The 22,546-nt window shown below is 47.1% G+C and overlaps 3 protein-coding genes across 3 annotated transcripts; 1 reads left to right on the top strand and 2 right to left on the bottom strand.

The window, feature by feature from the left end:
- Window positions 1–1,716: 1,716 nt before the first annotated feature.
- On the bottom strand, window positions 1,717–9,966 carry LOC122382605. Its single transcript, XM_043368162.1, has 9 exons — window positions 9,883–9,966; window positions 9,463–9,544; window positions 8,908–9,052; window positions 8,398–8,595; window positions 7,105–7,225; window positions 6,633–6,847; window positions 2,913–3,054; window positions 2,258–2,553; window positions 1,717–2,059 (listed from the first exon to the last, which is right to left on the bottom strand). The coding sequence occupies exons 2-9, from the start codon at window positions 9,542–9,544 to the stop codon at window positions 1,879–1,881; spliced, it is 1,380 nt and encodes a 459-aa protein (XP_043224097.1). The 5' UTR covers window positions 9,883–9,966; the 3' UTR covers window positions 1,717–1,878.
- A 1,103-nt stretch (window positions 9,967–11,069) lies between these two features.
- Window positions 11,070–19,147, top strand: LOC122382606. The gene is made up of 8 exons (XM_043368163.1): window positions 11,070–11,200; window positions 11,561–11,624; window positions 12,943–13,072; window positions 13,469–13,666; window positions 17,836–17,956; window positions 18,123–18,331; window positions 18,568–18,697; window positions 18,886–19,147. The coding sequence occupies exons 2-8, from the start codon at window positions 11,561–11,563 to the stop codon at window positions 18,907–18,909; spliced, it is 876 nt and encodes a 291-aa protein (XP_043224098.1). The 5' UTR covers window positions 11,070–11,200; the 3' UTR covers window positions 18,910–19,147.
- A 441-nt stretch (window positions 19,148–19,588) lies between these two features.
- Window positions 19,589–20,533, bottom strand: LOC122382617 (glycine receptor subunit alpha-1-like). Its single transcript, XM_043368175.1, has 2 exons — window positions 19,843–20,533; window positions 19,589–19,593 (listed from the first exon to the last, which is right to left on the bottom strand). The coding sequence occupies exons 1-2, from the start codon at window positions 20,531–20,533 to the stop codon at window positions 19,589–19,591; spliced, it is 696 nt and encodes a 231-aa protein (XP_043224110.1).
- Between the last annotated feature and the right edge of the window lie 2,013 nt (window positions 20,534–22,546).

The raw sequence follows: 22,546 nt of genomic DNA on the forward strand, positions 1-22,546 counted from the left end.
GCCACTATGTGGAAATGTCCTCAATACACCGAACTTGAACTTGAACTTGAACTTGAGCATGGCGGTGTTACCCCACTCACAGTCATGGACCGACAACGCCGCGACAGCAAAACAAGCCGGGACGCGATTCTTCTGTAATTCCTTTCTCAACAAAGAGCACTTCATGCCCTCAAATTTAACGTAAAAATCAAGGCATTTTGACTTGAAATGACCACTTACTTGCTGCTCAAACATGCCAAATGATTACAACGATGGTTTGAAATTCATAAATTGGGCAATTGCGATCTCAAAATCAAATAAATCATAGCGAAACCTACCTCACGCGGCGTCCCGTTTCCGTTCGGACACCGAAATGGCGGGTGTTTACATTTACAATTCAGAGTTTTGCCGATAGAGAGGATGGCGGTGTTTCCCACATGGCGGTGCTACCCCCGCTTCCCCTATATTGCGCGCGCAGGGGAAGGGAGGCGTCTCGACCACGGGTATAGGCACGATTAGTGCGTCCCGCAGGCCAGAGGAGGCCTCACTCACAGCACGAACACCACAGTTCACAGATTTCACTTTTTACTGCACAAATGCTGGAACAGCCCTCGTCGCTGCTCCAGGCTGCACGGCGGACGCGCGACAACTGCTGGTTTGAAACCGCCGCGCCGGGGCCCGCTAACGGCGGGCGGCGACCGCTGATTGGTCCGCCAAGTCTGACGTCAGGCGCAGCTGACCATGTTTATGCTGACCAGCTGACCAGTACAAGTTAGGCGCCGGTTAAATAACCATGCGGCAACAAGTTTCCAAAACTGGTTAAGAAACAAACGTTGAAACAAATGTAGAGTTGGTCTGGATACTGAGAAGTTTGTGTGCATAGTAACTATTGACTCGTGGTTGTCACCTGACAAGCAATGCACCAGACAACGGCTTGTTTAAAAAGTATCAGTTGGTAACCATACCAAGAGATGATTGGTTATATTACACAAGACTTGTCAATTTGGTTTACAGTGAAGGTTAGCGCTCCTCGGCGCGTGAGAAATCAGCCACGTGAGCTCGTGGGAAAGGCCGAATGTTCCGTGGGTGACCTCCCGCAAGCCTGACATCCGTCTCCTCGCCCCACCCTCCCTCTCCCTCTTTCCCATCCCCCATCTCTCCATAGCATCGCTTACACGTGCTGTGCAGTTTTTTCAACTGTACCTACGAGCTTACGAATGAGCTTACGAGCTTACGAGCTTATGAGCTTACGAATGGTACGACAAAAGTATGCAACATAAAATGCTGCCATAATTGCTGTCATTTAGTTAGGTATAGCGTTATTAGATTTAGGCAGGACTTTGTCCTCTGTGATCTACTCATCTAATTCAGATCTTGAAGCTCTTGGTAACTGGCATAATTTATATCCGATTTATTCCGAGAGTGGCGCTAACGCTAACAGACATATTTTTTCAATCACTAAATCTATCTTCTTTAACTGGAGGACGTGCCCTTTTCCCATTTGTATCACCATTCTTTGTTCCGGCTTATACGGTCCCCGGTAAATGATAGAACAAGCTCACATCTGGGCGACAGTGCCGCGGCTCTGTAGCTCGACGTTCAGGACGGGCTGACCCGCGCGGCAGAGCACAAACTGGGTGGTCGCTTAGTCCATGTTAGCGCCATCTTTTCAGTTCATAGTCCTTCCTCGGGATGGTTTTGGTTTTCTTGGTCCCCAATGGACGTATCTAAATGTCATTTATTACACCAAATATCAATGTATTTCATTTCCAGGACAACGTATCTTGGCAAGCATGAATACTGGATAACTAGACAAATCATACATATGATCATAAATGTACGGCACTTATTGTCGGAATCATTACATGATTCACCACGTTTCCACCATCCCGTCATCATTTAAAGGTTTTCCAGCATGGCCAGGAGGTCGATTTCTGAGAGCATGTCGTTGACGGCACTGAACATGGCGTCCGATATGGCGTCGGCGATCGGGCCCCGGAACAGGTTGATGATGAGGTCGATGATGGGGTCAATCAGCCACCCGAACAGGCTCAGACCGTGGATGATCACCCTGATACTCCTGAAACAGTGTGGAAATGATATGAGGGGAAGCGTTCAACAAATTGCCACAAAGTTATCGGTTTGTTTGTCTACTACACCCATGGAAACAATAAATAAACGGAGCGTTAAACGTGAAAGCATGACGTGTTAACCATTCACAACTCTCTAGTGATGTTTCTTGGATTATCTTATGCTACTGTATTTCAACGCTTCTTACCCGATGTCGGAGACTCGCAGCTTTCCCAGCTCGATAGCCAGGTCCTGGGAGGAGATCTGCGCCTGGAACTCGGCCTTCGTCCCGGTTAGATGGATCTCGGCCGAGACGTGCGGTCCGATGCCGAACACCTCGATCTTGAGGCTGTAGCCGGCCACCAGCTCGTCGAATCCGAGTCCGCCGTCCACTGACAGCCACTCGACCTCGTCGTAGACCAGGTGGGCGTCGGCCGTGCGGTGAACAGACGACAGGCCGTTCACAAAGCCGTTATACAGCTTCACGCCGGTATTTCCCAGGACCTGGTGAGGTGGAACCAATAATGAGATTGGCATGCGTGGAAAGTTCTTCTTTGGTAGCAAAGTGGACATGTAGAGTCATACATATGTTGCTTATTTGTCAATAGATGCGATGAATGGATGATTTTGGGTTTGTGATTTTAGTGCAAGTGCTGTTTCAGCCTCTAAGAAAGTGTTTTATAAACTAGTTTTAAAGAAAATAAGTTTTCTAAAATAATTACAAAGAAATAACCTTGTTACTAGTTAGTAGTTGGCGAGATTAATTAGACGCTGAGTTGATCTAACTTTACGGCATAACTTATGTAATCAAACGGGCTTGACTAGCGAACTGAACTACAAGAAAAGTATGCTGACGGTCGTACTTCAGCATCCATCTCCGGCAGCGGCATCGGGTCCAGGCTGTTGGCGACGATGAACGTCTGCAGGTTCGGGATGATGTTGTCGAAGAAGGAGTTGGCGTTGGCGGAGCTGGTCAGCTTGACCAACTTTGTCGACGGGGCCGTCCTATCGGAAAAAAATAAACGCCATCACAACTCGAATATCAGCAACACCATAACACGGACCGAGCAAAACACGCGATAATTATTGCATTGTCATCATTTACATCTAACAACTTATCATTTCTATCATTTCATCAAATGCATTACACTGAAAAAAAATTAACCCAAGGCTGGCGAGTAAACCGGTGTTTTACGGGTACCCCTATCCGCAACCATTTTTAACCACCCTCCCAGGAGTAGTGCTAGGTCCCATTGCGGTGTAGTCGTACTTGCTCTGAGCGGATATAACCGCTGTCAGCGAACAAGTCCGCTGAGAGCAGGGACGACTACACTGCAATGGGACCTTACTGTACTCCTGGGAGGGTGGTTAAAAATGGTTGCGGATAGGGGTACCCGCAAAACACCGGTTTACTCGCGGGCCTTGGGTTAAATTGTTTTCAGTGTAGGGGAAAGTGGGGTAAGACGGGCACCATAACTTTGGAGCCATTTTTCGGCCGGTTAGAAACATCATAGAAACGGAAAACTGAGTGAAAACCTTTTGTAGACATTTTACTTCCATTTGCCAGAAGATGAGGCTTAGACCTGATTCAACAAATAAACTGCAGCTATTTTTGCAAAACCTTGCAAAAACCCGTCTTACCCCACCCCATGGGGTAAGACGGTCACATGGGTAAGGCAAGACGGCCAGCTTCTTTCACCGACCAGCACAGCTCGCAACAAATGCCCGAGATTAGCCGCATTGATACAGTCGCTCGTTGGTCTCAAGTGCTTCGGAAATGGTAGTATACCAGATTCGTGCAGAAGGCGCATGCTCGTATATAGGCCCTAGTTCATAAGCCATGTAGAACCGTTTTTCACATTCATTATTCGAGAATAAACTGTGCTGAAGGAATATTGCTAACATGTCTGTGAGTATCGGAATCGAACATATTCTCATTAGAAGTGCTTCTTTTTTCCTACAGCAACAAAAATATTTTCACCATTACAGACCCATTGGATTCATAGTTGCCCGTCTTACCCCAAACCACAGGGGAGCAATGCCGCTTCAACCCTATTGGCCGTAGTGTCTAACGGTGGCGGCCATATTGCGCAGACCAGAAACCGGCTACCGCCTGTGTTGAGGAATAGGGAATTCGGGACCTCGATTTACGTTTGCGGCCGCCGTATCCGTTACGTTCAAGTTACGTAGATACGGAACCCGGCATCTTACGTAGAATTGAGTGGGGAACACGATCGTATCTTCAGAATTCCTCAAATTCACTCGCCTGACCTACCTTTGCCCCGGCCGAGGGGGTTGATTGAACCCACCTCGCTAATGCACCGCTAATTAAACTAGAATTAAGCGGTAAAGTGGTCGTATGCGGCAAAGTATAATGCAGAGTGAATGGTAGGAACCCGCTGTAAGGGTCTCAGGTCAACCGGTGACCTCTGAGGTCAGGTCAAGTGATCTAAGGCACGGGTTCGGTTTTTGGTAAATAGCTTCGCCAAAAATGGCCGTAGAGCCGCGATTTTGGCATCATCGTGTTCAGCTAGCTCAGGCGCATCGAGTGATATACTTTTTGTTCGGGTCAGGTCAACTTAGGGTGTTGACCTCAGGTCAAGGTCAGGTCAGCACCCCCAGGTCACGAAGTTGGTCGAAAGAGGTCATGTCGCATATCATTCGATTCGGCAGGTCTTCCTGAGTCCATTGGTGGCTTTCCCGACTCGCTAGCTCAATTTGATCGGGAGTTATTGAAGAAAAATTGTGACCCTTGTGACGTCACAGATGACGTCACGCAAGGGCAACAATGCAAATATGAAGCATAGAACCTTGCAAAAAGTGCATGAAATCATGATTCGATATGCTTGAGATAGTTTCAGATCATTCTCGGCGCCAAAATAGCAATTTTCATATTTCCCCATTGACTTATAAGGATTTAACGTATTAGTTCCTTGTAGCTGAGGATTTTTTAGGATTTCATCTTGTTCTCCACTCAATTCTGCGTAAGATGCCGGGTTCCGTGTCCACATAGCTTGAGCGTAACGGATGCAGCGACCGCAAACGTAAATCGAGGTCCCGAATTCCCTATTCCCCAGCACAGGCGGCGGCCGCTTTCTGGTCTGCGCAACATGGCGGCACCGTTGGACACCATTTGGCGGCCGATGCGCATTCCACATTATAGAGTTCAGTGCCCCAAACTCAATGTCAGAAGCTCAGCACGATTTTTCTCTGTGGACAATTTGATACAGACAAAGCAAATCCGCGGTAAATGAGCACTGTGGCATATGAGTGTACCACAAGTGATTGCGAGTTTTTAACTCTATAGTGCTGCACACAAAAGCTTGCACAATACATTTTGGATGTTTTCAATGAAATGAGTGTTTTAAAGAAATCAAAATAAAAGATTATCGACTGAACACAAATTCACCAGACTTCAATGGTGGTGTGTAGGGTGGACCAAAAAGGATGGAAACATTTTGAACTCTCATAAAACATGCATTATTGCATGCATGTGACTGGAAATGATACCAAACGAGAGTACATTTCGTGGAAATTCATAACGGCATCACTCTCATCTGCTTTCTCTCGTTTTCAGTCTCTCACAGCAAATGTTCGAAGAGACCACTTTCGCGAGACAGGCACAGAGCGGCCGGTCTGGTGGCTGACGCGATAGCCCGACGACACATGTTCGCTGGTATGGCTCACACAGTCTTGGTGATCGCTCTCTTCAGGTCACATAGACCTTCCTTGTATATACCTGGCCCTTGAGATGATATGATAAAGAAGTCACTGCACAGCAGCAAGGTCACCGAAATGGTGTGCCCTCAGCGGAAAAGGAATCGTGGGTCCACTTTGGTTCGAAGAAGGGAGCGGCGACACTGTGACCGTCAATCAACAGCGCATACCAGGCGGCGCTAAGGAAGTTCTGAGAGCAAGTCCAAACGAATCATGGCAGCCTCATCATAGACCTTATGTGGTTCCAGCAAGACGGTGCGCCTCCTCACATCGCAAAAACAACGCTCAAGTGCATCGAAAACCACTTCGGTGACCGGCTGATATCCCGCGGTGCCAGTCGGAACTGGCCTACCTGCTCATCCGACCTGACCCCTATGGATGTTTTACTGTGGGGTCATCTCAAGGGCCAGGTCTACAAGGAAGGTTCAGAAAGCCTCTGAACTGAAGAGAGCGATCAGCAAGGCTGTGTGAGCCATACAAGCGGGCTATCGTGTCAGCAGCCAGGCTGGTCGCTCTGTGCCTGTCTCGCGAAAGTGGTCATTTCGAACATCTGCTGTGAGAGACTGAAAACGAGAGAAAGCATATGAGAGTGATGCCATTATGAATTTCCACGAAATGTACTCTTGTTTGGTATCATTCCCAGTCACATGCATGCAATGATGCATGTTTTACACGAGTTTAAAATGTTTCCATCCTTTTTGGTCCACCCTGTAGTGGGAAAGGCAATTCTGGTCCTAATTTTTCTCGCTCGTAGCGCTATTGGTTTTGTCTGCAGAAGGGGTGCCCGTCTTACCTACCCTGACCGTCTTACCCCACTTTCCCCTAATATATTAATTTATTGAAATCGTAAGGAAAAATATTACCACCTGGTCCAGCGTTGGAAGTGTTTGACGGCCGGAGTCTCGGCAAGGGGCAGCGACGCGTTCCAGAGCAGGTCGTTCAGCTCGTCAATGATGGTCGGCAGCAGGTCGCGACGGGTGTCGTTGACCAAAATATCCACCAGCAGCGGGCCAAAGTCGTCGGCAAACTCGTCAATCACAGTGGCCAGCTCGTCGTTGTCGAACAGGTTGTGGATCTGGATCTGTAATCGGGTGCGGCGGCTTAGCAATATAAGAATTAAACGGTGGTCACAAAGATTTGACGTATAACAGGGTTTAAATGAATTCCCGATGTTCATTTAAACCCCTTGCCCAACGAGGGGCATATACCGCAGTATGGTCAAAATGATTGCCTTTTCTTATGAAAATGATTGTTCTATTTTAATGACAAACTAAAATGAAACGAGAGGCCAATCGACATTAAAACTATCATTGCATGCGGCGTTTTATCATGGCTCACGTCCAGAGTGTCAAAGTGCAGATTGAAGTCGAGCGCCTCGATCTGGTAGTGGTCGCTACCATCGGATCGGTTGTGTTTCAGGTCAGCGTCGACGGCGGCCGCCAAATTTCCCAGAGCCACGCTACCAGAAGTGCGAGGTCATTAGTCACTTCGAAGGATCAGATACAATGATGAATGATAAAGACCTTAGTCAAAACAACGCGAAAACCGCCTAAACGCGAAAACCGCCTCGCGAAAACCGCCTAAATTCATCGCATGATGTTTCTTTTCATGGATAATTTCTCCAAAAGAACTATGGTGATGCATTAGCATTGAGTCGATATCACTTGCATCAAGAGCTATTGCGTAAGTTATTGTGTAGGGCTGACATAGTTTGTTATTAGGGGAAGTTGGGGGAACGCCGAAGACTTTTTTTTCTGACGCCCGTAGCACGCAAGGTAGACAACATACGCTATTCTTGTTGGCGTCATTCGAGAGGCCAGTCTTTTGCCTTTCAAACATACCAGGCGCATTTGATGAATTCGCATACCGTTAAGCGCACAAACTAAAAATATCAAAGAAGTGACTTTTTCGGCGTTGCCCCGGACTGCGGGGAAAGCCGAAAATGGGAGAAATGATCTACGGGGAATGCCGACATTGATGTTTTGCCATTTTATCTCAAACTTTATCCAAAATTCATCAAAGCTGACACACGTTTCAAGAGCTTGAGGACACGGTGCACACTGGAAGTTATAATTGTGTGATATAATAAGAAAATGCCAGGTAAATCATTCCTTATAGGTAACAGGCCGTTGTGTCGGTTGAAAGTGTTATTTGTGTGACTAAAAATACGCGTTGCTATTCTACAGCAGTAAAGTCCACGTAGCGTGCTTTTAACACGTGCGTAATCGCACGTTTTCGGCATTACCCCAGCCAGCCATACTTTCATTTGCAGGCCCATAACTTTTCAACGTGCTGTATAAATTTCAAATAGGCAGCACACTTATGCAAAGACATGCTAAAGATTACTTGACCGAATTGGCCAGACAAACGGTAGCATAATGAGTAAAAAAATGCAGCTTCAAAGGCGCATGTAGTACAAAGGAAACGTACCTTGAAAACGCTCTTGGCGCCCTCACAGTCGAAGTATTCCGAATGACGACTCGTAACAAACATGCGATAATTGTAGTCACTTAAGCTTCAGAGCATCACTGACAGGTGGCATCCATGTCTTACGGTTTTCGAAATATCTCGAATTTCGGCTTTGCCCCAACTCCGGCATTGCCCCAACTTCCCCTACGATAGGTGGCAGACCTGCAAGGGCCTCCTCCGTAGAGCGGGAACAGCTCGGCGAGCACGCTCCTGCTGTCGATGTAGTAGTTGCAGTCCAGGCTCAGCGTCGGCAGGCTCAGGGCGACGGCAGCCTTCAGGGTGAACATGTTCACGTGCACGTTGTCGATGATGAACGTCGAGAGGTTGTGCAGAACGGCATCAGTGATGTTGGCGTGGATGCTGCGAAGTGAAGTTGGTTACTTTTAGAGGCGGTGCTTCGAGGACAGCGATCATAAAGAACATCATCAAATGGCGCAATTATCATTTTAACATCTTAACAGCCATTAGCCGTGTGTAACCATGTTGACGGAACTCACATGGATGGAGCGATTATGAATTTTGCATGCTATAACATTGAGCGATTCATCTTTTCCATTGAACAATGCCATGCAAGGGTTCAATTGTACATAACGTGGTCCATCAAGTAAACCATGCAAACATTAAGGGACAATTCATAGTGTCCAATAGAGATCCTATAGGCCGCAGTCTCACATCGTGGACGGTGAGTCGACGTCGATGGCCAGGTCTCCCAGCGGCAGCGGCTCGGGAAGGAGGCTCCTCAGCTGCTCCAGCAGGGCAATCAGCAGGTCGTCAATCGGTCCCGAGACGGCAGCGTCACTGGACGACCGCGCCGCCGCTGCAGGAAACCCATCGCAACAGGGATGGCAATTTACCGCGTGCTTTAGATAGCAATACCATGCTTTTAATTGTCGGGGTGATATCGCATAACTTAGATGAGGCTCTTTATTAACGTCCTATATGATCAGTCACTTAAAGCGCAGTTGCAATGTGGAAAAACGTTACCTCGTCGTACGTACTTTTATTTGCTAAGAAATGTCGATTAATTACATTTACAATAAAGGCAACACTACTTTATCAAAAAAAATTATGATACAGCACTAGTGCACCGTGACATGAAGGTCAGTCATTTATCAATCTACGTAACTCGATAGCAAGAGAAAATGTCATTTTTATGCGTACCTGCCTGATAATAGCCATCCGCTATGGGATCCGCTTCATGGGATGCGTTTGAACTTTACCACTTACCAGCCTGAACGGAGGCCAATTTCGGCAGCCCACTAACAGACTGGGACACCAAAAGGCACGTCAAAAAAGTCCGGAGCAGCATCTGCAAAATTGGAGCATTAGCTTACCAAATGATATATGTAAGCATAGTATGTGCATTTAAATAACTTTCCCACCGTTGAATAGAATAAAAATAGTGCAAAAATAAGTAAAATAGCTCTCAGCTATACTGAAGCTCACAGAATATGAATAAATCTCTTGAAATTATGTTGAGAAAGGCGCCAATAACAACTAGACCTACGAATAGCAACGGCTATGTTTTGATGCTAAGTACAAAATGGCATTCCTAAGTCGACCAAATCTAGGCTGCGTTATATAATAAAGATCAAGAAGCAAAATAAAACGTGGGGATGTAGTTTGAACACGCAAAAACAAGCGTACCTTTGAGCAGCAAGTTACAATGTGTGCCTCCGATGGTAGTTTCTGCGCCACTAAAGCATCAGCAGCAGCTTTGTGAAGTGACGTTGAGCCATGTACCGTCTCTAGGGGCCAGCCATGTGTGTCGTTCTCAGGCGTCTCTTATCTTCAACACCAGAGGAAAATTTACATGATATGCTTGGATTCAACTGCGTAATAAAAAATAACTAAGATTGAGATATGTTGAAATGTCCTTTTGCTATATATAGGATGTGCTTTGTACATGGCAGGCTAGCTTTCACAAACGTTATCTATGCAAAGTCTTACCAATGCCGAGACACTACATTTGATCTGATGTGTTATATGTGTAAAATCGTCTCTTACCTACTAATTCCCTTTACATATGGCGTTTTTCGAATGACTTTTGCATCCACGGCTAACTGCGTCTGTAGCATAGAACTATGCAGATCTGATGCGTAAATATATGAAATAGGAATATCCAAACAACTCTTATCAAAACGTGTCCTGGGCCGTTTAGCCTCTGCAAACTCGGGCTCCAAGGTCATTGAGAGCGTCACCTGCTCCGCTGGGCGCCGCTACCCACGTCCCTGTCCCTGAGCCCAGTGCTTCCCGCACAGGCCAGCGGGAGAGGCGAGATATACACGCCCCGATAGCGTGAGAAACAACAGACGCTGGCTGTCCCCCGCCGAAAAACTACATTCGGGGATAGTCGAAAGATGCTATGGATACGATGTTTACTGGCCTGGGCTTTTCTGGTTTGCAAATTGTTAAAAAGTTGTGAATGACATAAAATGAAAAACTCGCGGCACATCATTCGTTAATAGATTTTTTGCAACTTTCAAACTTGCCCAGGAGACAAAAAACAGAAAGTGTAATCTCAATAGTTTTTCTTCCTCCTTGCTTCCTCCTTTCACAAGAGCAAAAAAACTTTTATTGAGCCTTAAAACTGATATAGGAAATATAGACTTCAGATACGAATTTTTACATTTATGTACGCGTGAGTAATTCACGTTTTGACCGCTTAGGTTCAGTAGCCAGTAGCCACACAGCATGAAGATACACACCACTTGTTCTTTTTCTCTCTTCCGCATCCATTTAGAAACATAAAATATCACAGCCACACCTTAAAAACGACGTGGGTGCTCCTGTGAAATGAGGGCGTTATAACAGGGCGGGGCTCCTGTGAACCTACCATGTGTGAGCTGTCTCACAGATATCCGGGCGCCAGTCAGCCCACGGGCCCGAGGGCCAGTCGCCGGGGCATCGCTGGTGGGGACGCAGGCCTGCCAGAGCTGCGACAGGGCAATCACAGCTCGCCAAGGTAGAGTTCGGCTGGGGAGGGTATCTGAATGTGAACTGCGGGAATAAGGTTGGAGACCAGTGAACTTTTCTCGTTGCAAAGTGATGTCATATCAGCGTCTGATCGTGCTTAGTAACTCAGCAATATGTGGTCAAAATTGCTGCTTTCTTTTGAGAAAAGGGCTCATCTCATGGTTTGCGGTGTACATTCAGATGCATGTTTTTGCTTTTGGAAAAACGTCACAAGCATTTTATTAAGCTTATTTCGTTTTTGGTGCAGACTTCCAGCCACCGATTCCGATTAAGTTCTGTCGGTGACAGTCACGCTGTTTCGAACGGTTTCACATCGCAATGCCTCACGTACTGTGCTCGTTCCGCCCAGATGCTGCTGAAGCCACTGGCGGTGTGTCTTCTGGTGACACAATGTGTCGGGGCGCCCAAGAGCTGTGAGTAACAGCACGGTAACGTTTACTGTCTTGCTGGCACTGGCTTCGGCATGAACTATTCCATATGATATGGTCCGAACCATTTATAGATGTACTGCTTTCTTTTCTATTTTTATATTTTCTATTTCTTTTTTCTATTTTTTTCAAATTGGTTTATTTTCTATTTAGCCTTTTCCAAGTATGGCCTTTTCAGTTTTCCCGTCAAGACAGCCCATATTCAGCACATCTTTGTCTTTTCACGCATGCTAACTCTCATTCATTACATTCTGTTGAAAATTCTCAACCAGTAAAACGCCTTTTGGGCGAAGAACGAGCGAGCGAGATAGTGAGCCCTGCACGTGCAGAAGGGCGAGAGGGTACTTCCAACGGGCTCGTGCAAAGCACCCTTCTAACCGGTCGCTAGCGGTGTGCCAAATTTGAACGCAATCGGTCCAGCCGTTCCTGAGATCTGGAATCGGCATTCTGCACGTGCGCACGTGCAAACGGGGTCCAAACTGACTTTTGCACGGCACCCTACTAACCGGTCCCCAACCGTGTACCAAATTTGAGCGCAATCGGCCCAGCCGTTCTCGAGATCTGGAAACGCCCCCTGCACGTGCGCACGTGCAGTAGCACCCCAACCGCAACACACTGGAATGCATTGCCTGGTGGGTGCCTACCTGTATGCCAAGTTTCAGCGAAATCGCCCAAGTAATTACCGAGTTACTGAAATGGGAACAAATTTGACACCTCTTATTGTTGTATTTTGCACGTGCAGTGGGGGTCACTCACATCGATCAAGAGTATCCGACCTTTGGTAGAAGGGATGCAGCTACCCTATAAAAATTACCGAAAGACAATCGCTCAAGCCGCTGCTGAGATATGGGCCTCTCAAAATCATTACTTTTGCAAAAATGCTTGAACACCTTTGACTTTTCACGTGGCACGTGCCACGACGGTCACTGAGATGTATCAAAAGTAGTCAATTACGGGGTAGAAGGGATGGGGCTACCCAGCAAAAAAGACCGCAGGCCATTCGGTCCAGCGGTTGCTGAGATATAAGCCTCTCAAAAGCGTTACAGGCCGGGCCGGGCCGGGCCGGGCCGGGCCGGGCCAGGCCGGGCCGGGCCGGGCCGCTCATACTGAGATTTTTCCGTTATATTGAAAAGACTTCGCTTCGCTCGCTGCGCTCGCTCGCTCGTAATAATAAATATTCGCAGAACAGTGATTAACCAATAACTTTAATGCAATGTTAACCAATAAATATAGATAATGCAACAATAATCCAGTTGAAGCCCTATTTCTCACTGACCTGAGTGTCCACTGCGCGGCTGCACAGCGCCGCCGGCCGTCGGCGGACCCATCGATGAGCTCATCGTCGCTCTTCTGGAGGCGTTCAGAGACTCCCTGAGCGAGCCGCAGCCCATTCCCGACATCCCATTCAACCTGGATGAGCCGGGACTCCTTACGTAAGTTTACATATATGGTGGTTTTCCATTGGCATCAGAATCAATTCCCACAAAATGAAAATTATAGAGTTGTGTTTGATTTAAAGAAAGTGAAGAACACCAAAGGTGTTTCAACTTACAAAGGTAAAATGGCCGCTATTTGCCGATCTCATCCCGGCATGCGTATGTGGCTACAACAAATGAGCACATTTCGATCATTTACCTACACCGACGAAAATATGCCGCTAGCATAGGTGTAAATCAATATTTTTACATTGCATGCTAATCTTAAATCGTGTAGACGTTTTAATCTTATACGTGATCGTGGCACAAGCCCTAAAACAACTGCAGGATCTATCGGACAAGAGTTTCGTGCTCTTTAGCATCGCCTCACGTCGCCGCCTCTTTCGCTCGCAGCATCCACCTGAACATCACCGAAGCTCTCCTGCACGATCTGTCAACGTTCGTCATCGACAACATCCACGTGAACATGCTTACCCTGAAGCTGGACCTGGCTCTGAGTCTGCCCACCCTCAGCCTGGAGTGTAACTATGCCTTCGGCAGCGGCAGCGTCATCGGTGACCTCTTTCCTCTGTACGGCGCCGGCCCCGCCAGGTCAGTTGTACGGGTCACTCCGGGCCGGGCGCGGCGCCGTGTTTGCATTCCGTGGTATAATTGTAGTCGGATTACTCCATTCCTTTCGGGCTTTTTTTGTACTATGACTTCATACATCATTGGACGTGTGCTTGGGGATGATTCAATGAACAAACTTAACTAAGTTAAACAATAGAGTTTCGGTTTTGCCTAATTAATATAACTATATCCAGTAGGATTAGAGGAATTTGGCTAAAATTAGGGAAGTTCTTTAAGTTTCTCAGTGCTTGTGCGAGGATCATATTAAAGCATTTTGATTAATGACCTTACCCTCCTAGTTTGAAAAGGTTAGATCAAAACACTTGTTTATTAATAATTTCGAGCACAGCTCTTCATCAGAATACAAAGCTAAAAAAAGATAAAAAGTGTTCTTCGTGTTCTTCGAACCTTAAAGGTAGTGTGCCAGCTTTCCTGGACCGTATGGAGTTAATGGCCCAGATAAGGAGAACCGGATTTTTAGAAGTTAGCCATACCTTCAAAACTCATGGAAACGTCTTAAATTCTTCAAATTTTGAGTACCCCAGTGCGAAATTCGCCCCGACGGGTTGTCGGTCGTACCCCAACCACATTTCACACCACTATGAACAATAAATGCACACACTGAAATCGCTTTTACCGATACGCTCATCCAATCAAGTTTCGATAAACCCGTTCATCATCATCTCCTGCGGTTTCGAACACGCCTGTTAGGTGGTGCGGTAGACCGCGCCCAAAGCCAGGGCCCCGGTAACGTGAGGTAGCCGAGTCGGGGCAGCGTGCGCTGACCCAAGCCGGGGCCGCGCGTCCTCCCGGTGTCATGTGATAGCCCGGGGCTGCCCGCGGGGATGCGGTAGACCGCGCCCAAAGCTGCGGCCCCGGCTTGGGTCAGCGCACGCTGCCCCGACTCGGCTACCTCACGTTACCGGGGCCCTGGCTTTGGGCGCGGCTTCTGCTCATGCTTTGTGGTTCGGTGGTGGTGCGTCGGGCCGCGCGCTCTGCCTTCGGCCAAGAAAAATGCGTCAGCTGATCATTGGCATTTCTGCCACTTGCGTGTGCTGTAATGGGGTCATAACTTAAGAGACGGCTTTTTCATATCAATTATTTTACATAAAATCATATTTCAAACCATAAATAATGTTCGACAGCCAAATAAAAGAAACAATACCAATACAGGCATACAGTTTAAGGCTCGATATTGTGCACTGATAACTCATTCCCGTACGTCGTAACTCTATAGTCCTTTGCTTATTGTCACATGTGCGCCGCATTCGCGATTTGTTGCCGACGCCTGTTTGCAGGTCAGTCCACTACAGTTGTTATACATATCGAAAAACCGATAAACTTTTAGGCGAAAAAGGCACTATTCCAGGCCCATTTTTGATTTTTTGGCGATATTAGGTAAAAACAGAAGCTTCTTATCCTAGGAAAAATAAAATGGGAAATCTTTCAAAGGTGGCACACTACCTTTAATGTATCCTATACTACCTAATCCTTTAATTTAATCCTATACATTTTACGACTGTACCCCGTCAGCCCCCCCCCCACCACCACCCCTCCCCCTTGGCTATTACAATAAAATAGTAAAATGGCTGTGGATGATTACGAGCGAGCGAGCGCAGCGAGCGAAGCGAGTCTTTTCAATATAACGGAAAAATCTCAGTATGAGCGGCCCGGCCCGGCCCGGCCTGTAACGCTTTTGAGAGGCTTATATCTCAGCAACCGCTGGACCGATTGGCCTGCGGTCTTTTTTACTGAGTAGCCCCATCCCTTCTACCCCGTAATTGACTACTTTTGATACATCTCAGTGATCGTCGTGGCACGTGCCACGTGAAAGGTCAAGGGTGTTCAAGCTGTTTTGCAAAAGTAGTAATTTTGAGAGGCCCATATCTCAGCAGCCGCTTGGGCGATTGTCTTGCGGTAATTTTTGTAGGGTATAGCTGCATCCCTTCTACCAAAGGTCGGATACTCTTGATCTATGTGAGTGACCCCCAGTGCACGTGCAAAATACAACAATAAGAGGTGCCAAATTTGTTCCCATTTCAATAACTCGGTAGTTACTGGGGCGATTCCGCTGAAACTTGGCATACAGGTAGGCACCCACCAGGCAATGCATTCCCATGTGTTGCGGTTAGGGTGATACTGCACGTGTGCACGTGCAGAGGGCGCACCCAGATCTCGAGAACGGCTGGGCCGATTGCGCTCAAATTTGGTACACGGTTGGGGACCAGTTAGTAGGGTGCCGTGCAAAAGTCAGTTTGGACCCCGTTTGCACGTGCGCACGTGCAGAATGCCGCTTCCAGATCTCCGGAACGGCTGGGCCGATTGCGTTCAAATTTGGCACACCGCTAGCGACCGGTTAGAAGGGTGCTTTGCACAAGTCCGTTGGAAGAACCCTCTCGCCTTTCCGCAAGTGCAGGGCTCACTATCTCGCTCGCTCGTTCTTCGCCCAAAAGGCGTTTTACTGGTGTTATATTCGTGGTTACGAGCGAGCGAGCGCAGCGAGCGAGCGACTTCATACTGAACCAGTAAAACGCCTTTTGGGCGAAGAACGAGCGAGCGAGATGGTGAGCCCTGCACGTGCGGAAAGGCGAGACGGTGCTTCCAACGGGCTTGTGCAAAGCACCCTTCTAACCCGTCGCTAGCGGTGTGCCAAATTTGAACGCAATCGGCCCAGCCGTTCCTGAGATCTGGAAGCGGCATTCTGCACGTGCGCACGTGCAAACGGGGTCCAAAATGACTTTTGCACGGCACCCTACTAACTGGTCCCCAACCGTGTACCAAATTTGAGCGCAATCGGCCCAGCCGTTCTCGAGATCTGGAAACGCCCCCTGCACGTGCGCACGTGCAGTAGCACCCTAACCGCAACACATGGGAATGCATTGCCTGGTGGGTGCCTACCTGTATGCCAAGTTTCAGCGAAATCGCCCCAGTAATTACCGAGTTACTGAAATGGGAACAAATTTGGCACCTCTTATTGTTGTATTTTGCACGTGCACTGGGGGTGACCCACATACATCGAGAGTATCCTATTTTGGGTAGAAGGGATGCTGCTACCCTACAAAAATTACCGCAAGTCAATCGCCCAAGCGGCTGCTGAGATATGAGCCTCTCAAAATCACTACTTTTGCAAAACAGCTTGAACACCCTTGACTTTTCACGTGGCACGTGCCACGACGGTCACTGAGATGTATCAAAAGTAGTCAATTACGGGGTAGAAGGGATGGGGCTACCCAACAAAAAAGACCGCAGGCCAATCGGTCCAGCGGTTGCTGAGATATAAGCCTCTCAAAAGCGTTACAGGCCGGGCCGGGCCGGGCCGGGCCGGGCCGGGCCGGGCCGCTCATACTGAGATTTTTCCGTTATATTGAAAAGACTCGCTTCGCTCGCTGCGCTCGCTCGCTCGTAATTAAGGGAAAATCCTGAGTATGAGCGGCCGGCCGGCCGTGGGGACGCTCTTCAAAAGCTAATATCTTAGGAACGGGACATCCGATTGACAAGCGGTCTTCTTTACTGAATGTCACTTGGACGTAAAAGTTCTGTGGTGTAATGGCCACCATGCGTTCTTGCCAACCACCGCACGTGGCGCGTGGTAAAGTTAGACATTTTTTAAGAACCCCCAAAATTGCAACCTCAATAACGGCACAACGGTTGGGCCGATTGAGTTGAAACTCGGTACACAGTTAGGTCTCCATCAGATAATTCATCTGCATGTGTTAAGGTTGGGGTGCTACAGCACGTGCGCACGTGCAGGGGGCGCTCCCAGATCTCGAGAACGGCTGGGCCGATTGCGCTCAAATTTGGTACACGGCTGGGGACCAGTTAGTAGGGTGCCGGGCAAAAGTCAGTTTGGACCCCGCTTGCACGTGCGCACGTGCAGAATGCCGCTTCCAGATCTCAGGAACGGCTGAGCCGATTGCGTTCAAATTTGGCACACCGCTAGCGACCGGTTAGAAGGGTGCTTTGCACAAGCCCGTTGGAAGTACCCTCTTGCCCTTGCGCACGTGCAGGGCTCACTATCTCGCTCGCTCGTTCTTCGCCCAAAAGGCGTTTTACTGGTAAATAAAATACTTCTATTATATCAACAGGTCATTACTAGAATTGTGATCAATCTACCAACTTGAATCGAGGTCTTACGTCATGATTGTTTGCAGCTTTGCCATGGAAGGCATGGTCCTGACTGCCAATGCCGATCTGAAGCAAAACTTTTCTGGTGGACATGACCACTACCAGATAACCGATCTGGATTTCTACTACCACTTCGACACTCTGGACGTAAGCGGAAACATTCTTAGATTTCCATTCTATCCATCAACTCATCAACCTTTGATAACAACAAATTAAACATTCACAGTACATACTCAAGCTTTTCTATTATATCTTTATATTCATTACTCCGGACTTTTGATCAAATCTAATAAAGTTCTATCTCCTTTACCAGGTCCAGATGCACAACCTGTTCAACAGCGAAGACATGGCCACTGTGATTGACGGCTTCGCCGACGACCTGGGGCCGATTCTGGTGGACGTGATCGTCAACGAGACGCGCACTGACCTGATGCCGGTCATCATCGATGTGTTGAACGACATTCTGTGGAACGCCACCATCCTGTCGCCGAGCCCGGAGGACGCTGACGAGGCTCCTCTCAGGTCAGAAAGGCGTGCCGGGTGGGTCATATAGCTCGGTCGCCATACAAATGTCGCTGCTTCCTCTATGCCAGTGGCAAGAAAAATGCAGATAGCTTGAGGTGTGCGTAAAAAGATTGTATGCTTGTCTGTTGCTGTTAGAGATGAACAAGCGTAACTGCAGGTTTTTGGTCCTGAAGTCTAAATTGGGTATGACAGTCGTGATTTTACACCAATAACCAATACCATACCGTTTTCAGTGAGCCGTTGAAACCAGTGCCGGTAAAACTGCCTATCCGGGATGGCGTGGAGGCTCGTCAAGCTCCTCTTCAGAACCTCCCTAAGATCGACCGCGTGGGCCAGGCTGATGTGCCCAAAATCAACATCAAGGTATCGAGTTTCAACGCACAGCGTTCAGCTGCGTGATCAAGTGACGTTTTATACGTGAGGCGAATTCTGGCGATACAAAAGCTTTTTCCAATTTTGGACCATTTGTAACAGAATGGCTTCGACTTATTGTTTACACTGACTTCATGTTCTCAATCATTGATTGATGTTAACAAGTTGTTTTATTTCAGAGGCGCCAAGGAAAGTCTCCGTGATACTGAAGATCACCTAACGTTCTGTGCCGTCCTCTAGCAAATGAAGAAACAGCCGGTCTTCTTTCTGAATGACTTCTACTTCTCTGTTGAAATCGTCATGTTTACGTCTATATTTAACCGTTAGATGTAATTAATATGAATTCAATTACATGGTTCATGCAGTTGTTTTTGGAACGAACAGTGATGAAAACAAAACAAGTTGGGCTGTAATATTGCAAAATAAAGCAAGGAATTATCATGTTATGTTGAATGTTTAGCTCAACCATATATGATATAGCTACACTACATATATGACTGCCAAACGAAACTTCTTTAATGGTATAAAACTTTGTTTTTAGCCTCATATATGTATTCAGTACTCTAAAGGGAATATGATTACTATGGGCTGCATCCCTCTTTTGGATTTGGCTGGAACACTTGGATGTATAGTCATTCACTGCTGGTGTTTATTATGCTCTGCTGATCCATGCGACAACACATCAGAAATCAAAACGGCGCGAAACAAGGTTCCGAATATAATTAAATGTCTTGTACTTGGCATAGCACACTTATTTATCGAAACAACGATACTTTGCGAAAAAGATGGTGCATGTGAAAATGAACTGCATTTATACACTAAAAATGCTTGTATGTTATATAAAGTGGATTTAATGATAACATGTAACGATCTGCTTGCCTACTATGCTTTGAAAGCGAACATGGGATTATGCATAACGACATACGAAACATTATTACGAAAGTTGGGAATATAATTCATTTGAACACTCTTTGGTTGTCCAATAGGTGTCTACTACTGTATAGTCATATCAGCGCTTGCATATTTAGATGCTCATTTTTGTGCACGAGTGTAGTACATCCAATAAATAATATTGAACACACCAAAAGTGGTAGGGAAAATAATCTTTGACACGTTATCAATGACACTCGAGTTACCTTTGTTGAGCCAGCTAAGAAAGCGGTTCACTAGGCCCTCATTCTGATCGAGCTGCTCTTCTGAGTCTGCCGTCGCACCGAAGGCGATGCGCCGTTTGGTGACCTCTGCGTCCCCGGGGAGCACTGTAATGGTGGCCACCTTCCTCGGTCTGACTAGCAACGGCCTCACCCGGCTGCCGACGCCCAGCCGCAGGTTCTTGAAGCTGTAAGCCAGCGTGAACTCCCCCATGGCAAAGAACACGACGACGATGCAGAAGAACATCCAGACGTCCATGGCTTTCATGTAAGAGACGGGTGGCAGGGAGCGCTGGGCGGTGGTGAACTGTGTGGCTAGAGTCAGCAGCGAGGTCACCCCCAGCATCACGCGGCCGGAGACGTTCTCCACCGGGATCCAAAAGCTGAGGAAGGAGACGAGCACGATCAGGATGGACGGCAGGTACATCTGCACGAAGTAGTAGCTGAACTGGCGGTCGAAGATGAAGCTGGCCTCGACACAGGTGTGGTTCAGGTATGAGTTCTCGTACTGGTAGTGATAGGAGCAGTCGCGCGGCTCTACGCTGCTCAGGGTGTACTGCGGAATCTTGAACTTGAAGTTGTTGAAGTAGATTCCCGGTGGTTGGAACGTCAGGTTGATGTACTTGGCGTAAAAGTTGAACGACTCGACAGGCAGGGAACATCGCTGACGGTCCATGGGGAAAAATCGAAAATCGAAAGCACAAAAGTTGGTGATCGCTAACCGTTCCGAGTAGAATATGCTTTTGTCTGCTCTGTTGATTTTGAGAGCTGCATTCCAACGGACAACATCGTGTCTCGATGACTTCTTTGCTTGCTTGAAGAAAAGATCCGGCAGCCAGATATCCTCCAACTGGTCAGTATCCATTACGATGAAGGGCCGATGCTCGCACACAGGAAACAGCAATCTGTAGTCGTGCCATATCATGCGGAAGTACAAGTCGACTGTGAAATCCTGTCTCATTTCACTGATTTCGGTGATGGAAAGAATCCAGAAGGTGACCTTGAGCTTGACTGGCTGACCTTTGGTGAACGGAGGCATGTATTTGTCGTAATCCTTCGGAAGGACGTTGTAGATCGGCTGCACTCTGCACGTAGCATTGTCGGCATTTTCCTCGGCGGATAATCTGTGGGGAATATAACATCTTTGTCAGTTCAATGTAATGCTTGCCATAAAGCAAAACAATGCTTTTAACCTGCATTTGAATGACAGTGTCGCTAAGTAAATGATTTACATAAAGTAATAATGAATTAACTCCTTTAACCTTCGCCCCAGTGGGGGGGGCATATGTTACCACCCTGTCGCAATTTTTGCGTGTGAATAAAAAACCGCGACGCCGCTTGGAGTATCCTTCTGTTTATCAATTTTGGACAATGTGTGAACAAATTTTACCCCAGGTCATGTCAGGTCAGGTCACCAGGTTAAGTTAACTGACCAAGCCTAAAAAAGTTTGCAATGATGTCCAGCCTGCAGTGTTTGTCAGAGAGGTTTGAACTTGGTGGATTGCATGATGTTATGGGCGCCTATAATTTGTTTATCTCGGATTTTTTATGTCCGTGACCTAAGGTCAGGACAGTGCAGTGGCGTGACCTTTCCATTATAAGTCAATGGAGAAAATTAAAATGCCTCTAGATCCGTGTGTACGCATAGGAACAGTCCAAATATTTCAGAATCACAATGATTTGGACCACCCATGACGACCAAGGTGTCTTTTGGCTGATAGCCTCTAGAAAGGTCATCCCAGGTCATTTGAGGCTACAAACAGATTTTTGCCAAAAACTCTCGATTGGAAAGAGATAGAACGCTGGGGATGGCTTCATTGTGTTTGTCTTGTCGAGACGCATCAAATGATATCCAACATGACCTATTAAGGTCACCACATGACCTTGACCTGAGGTCAAAATTTGACCTTGACCTTTCCAGGGAGTACAAATATATGTTTCGAAGCGACTGAAGGAGATAAAAACGATAGTGCCATTGCCAATTCTTCATCTTTGCTGGTTCAAAAGTTATTCGTGAAAAAGTTGTATCCAAAAACAGCTATTTTTACAATATTTGACCTATGGAGGCTTAACCGTTGACCTAAGGTCAACTTTGATATGACCTTATCAAAAGAAATGTTCAAAAGCTATCGATTACTTTTCCATGCGTTTTTCTAGTTATCAGAGTTCCTGAGATAACGGCATGTTTTCTGAAAAATATAATGACAGTTGGCAAATCTTGACCTTTGATGACCTCTGGTGACCCCAATATTGCTCTAAGATGAACAATGACTGAACGCATTGCGTCTATCTAGCCCTCTTAGTTTTTGAGTTAGAGATGTGTGGTAACATATACCCCCCCCCCCCCCCCACTATGGCGAAGTTGGCTGAGACCGCCACACAGTGATGCAAATGTGGTTCACGAGTGGCCATAAATACCAACAAGTCAAGTTTACCAAACCGAGTAAATCGCGATATGGCCAACCAAAGAAATGTTGGGGTCATCTGAAATCACATAGAGTTCATGTTTTTGTCAAAACCGGCGTCGTGTATGATTGTCAGAATTTGTGACATTTTCTATGTCGTAAAATAACCGTCAGGTACTTGCAAGTTCAAACGCCGCTAGCGTGCGTTCATTTCATACAAACTGCAAAAATTATACATGGCAATGATCCCTTAAGCCTGCTGCTTCTCATGATGGGTCGCAAAA

The sequence above is a fragment of the Amphibalanus amphitrite genome, unplaced genomic scaffold (assembly GCF_019059575.1).
Source record: "Amphibalanus amphitrite isolate SeventyFive unplaced genomic scaffold, NRLGWU_Aamphi_draft 000143F_arrow, whole genome shotgun sequence".
In the NCBI taxonomy this organism is placed as follows: domain Eukaryota; kingdom Metazoa; phylum Arthropoda; class Thecostraca; order Balanomorpha; family Balanidae; genus Amphibalanus; species Amphibalanus amphitrite.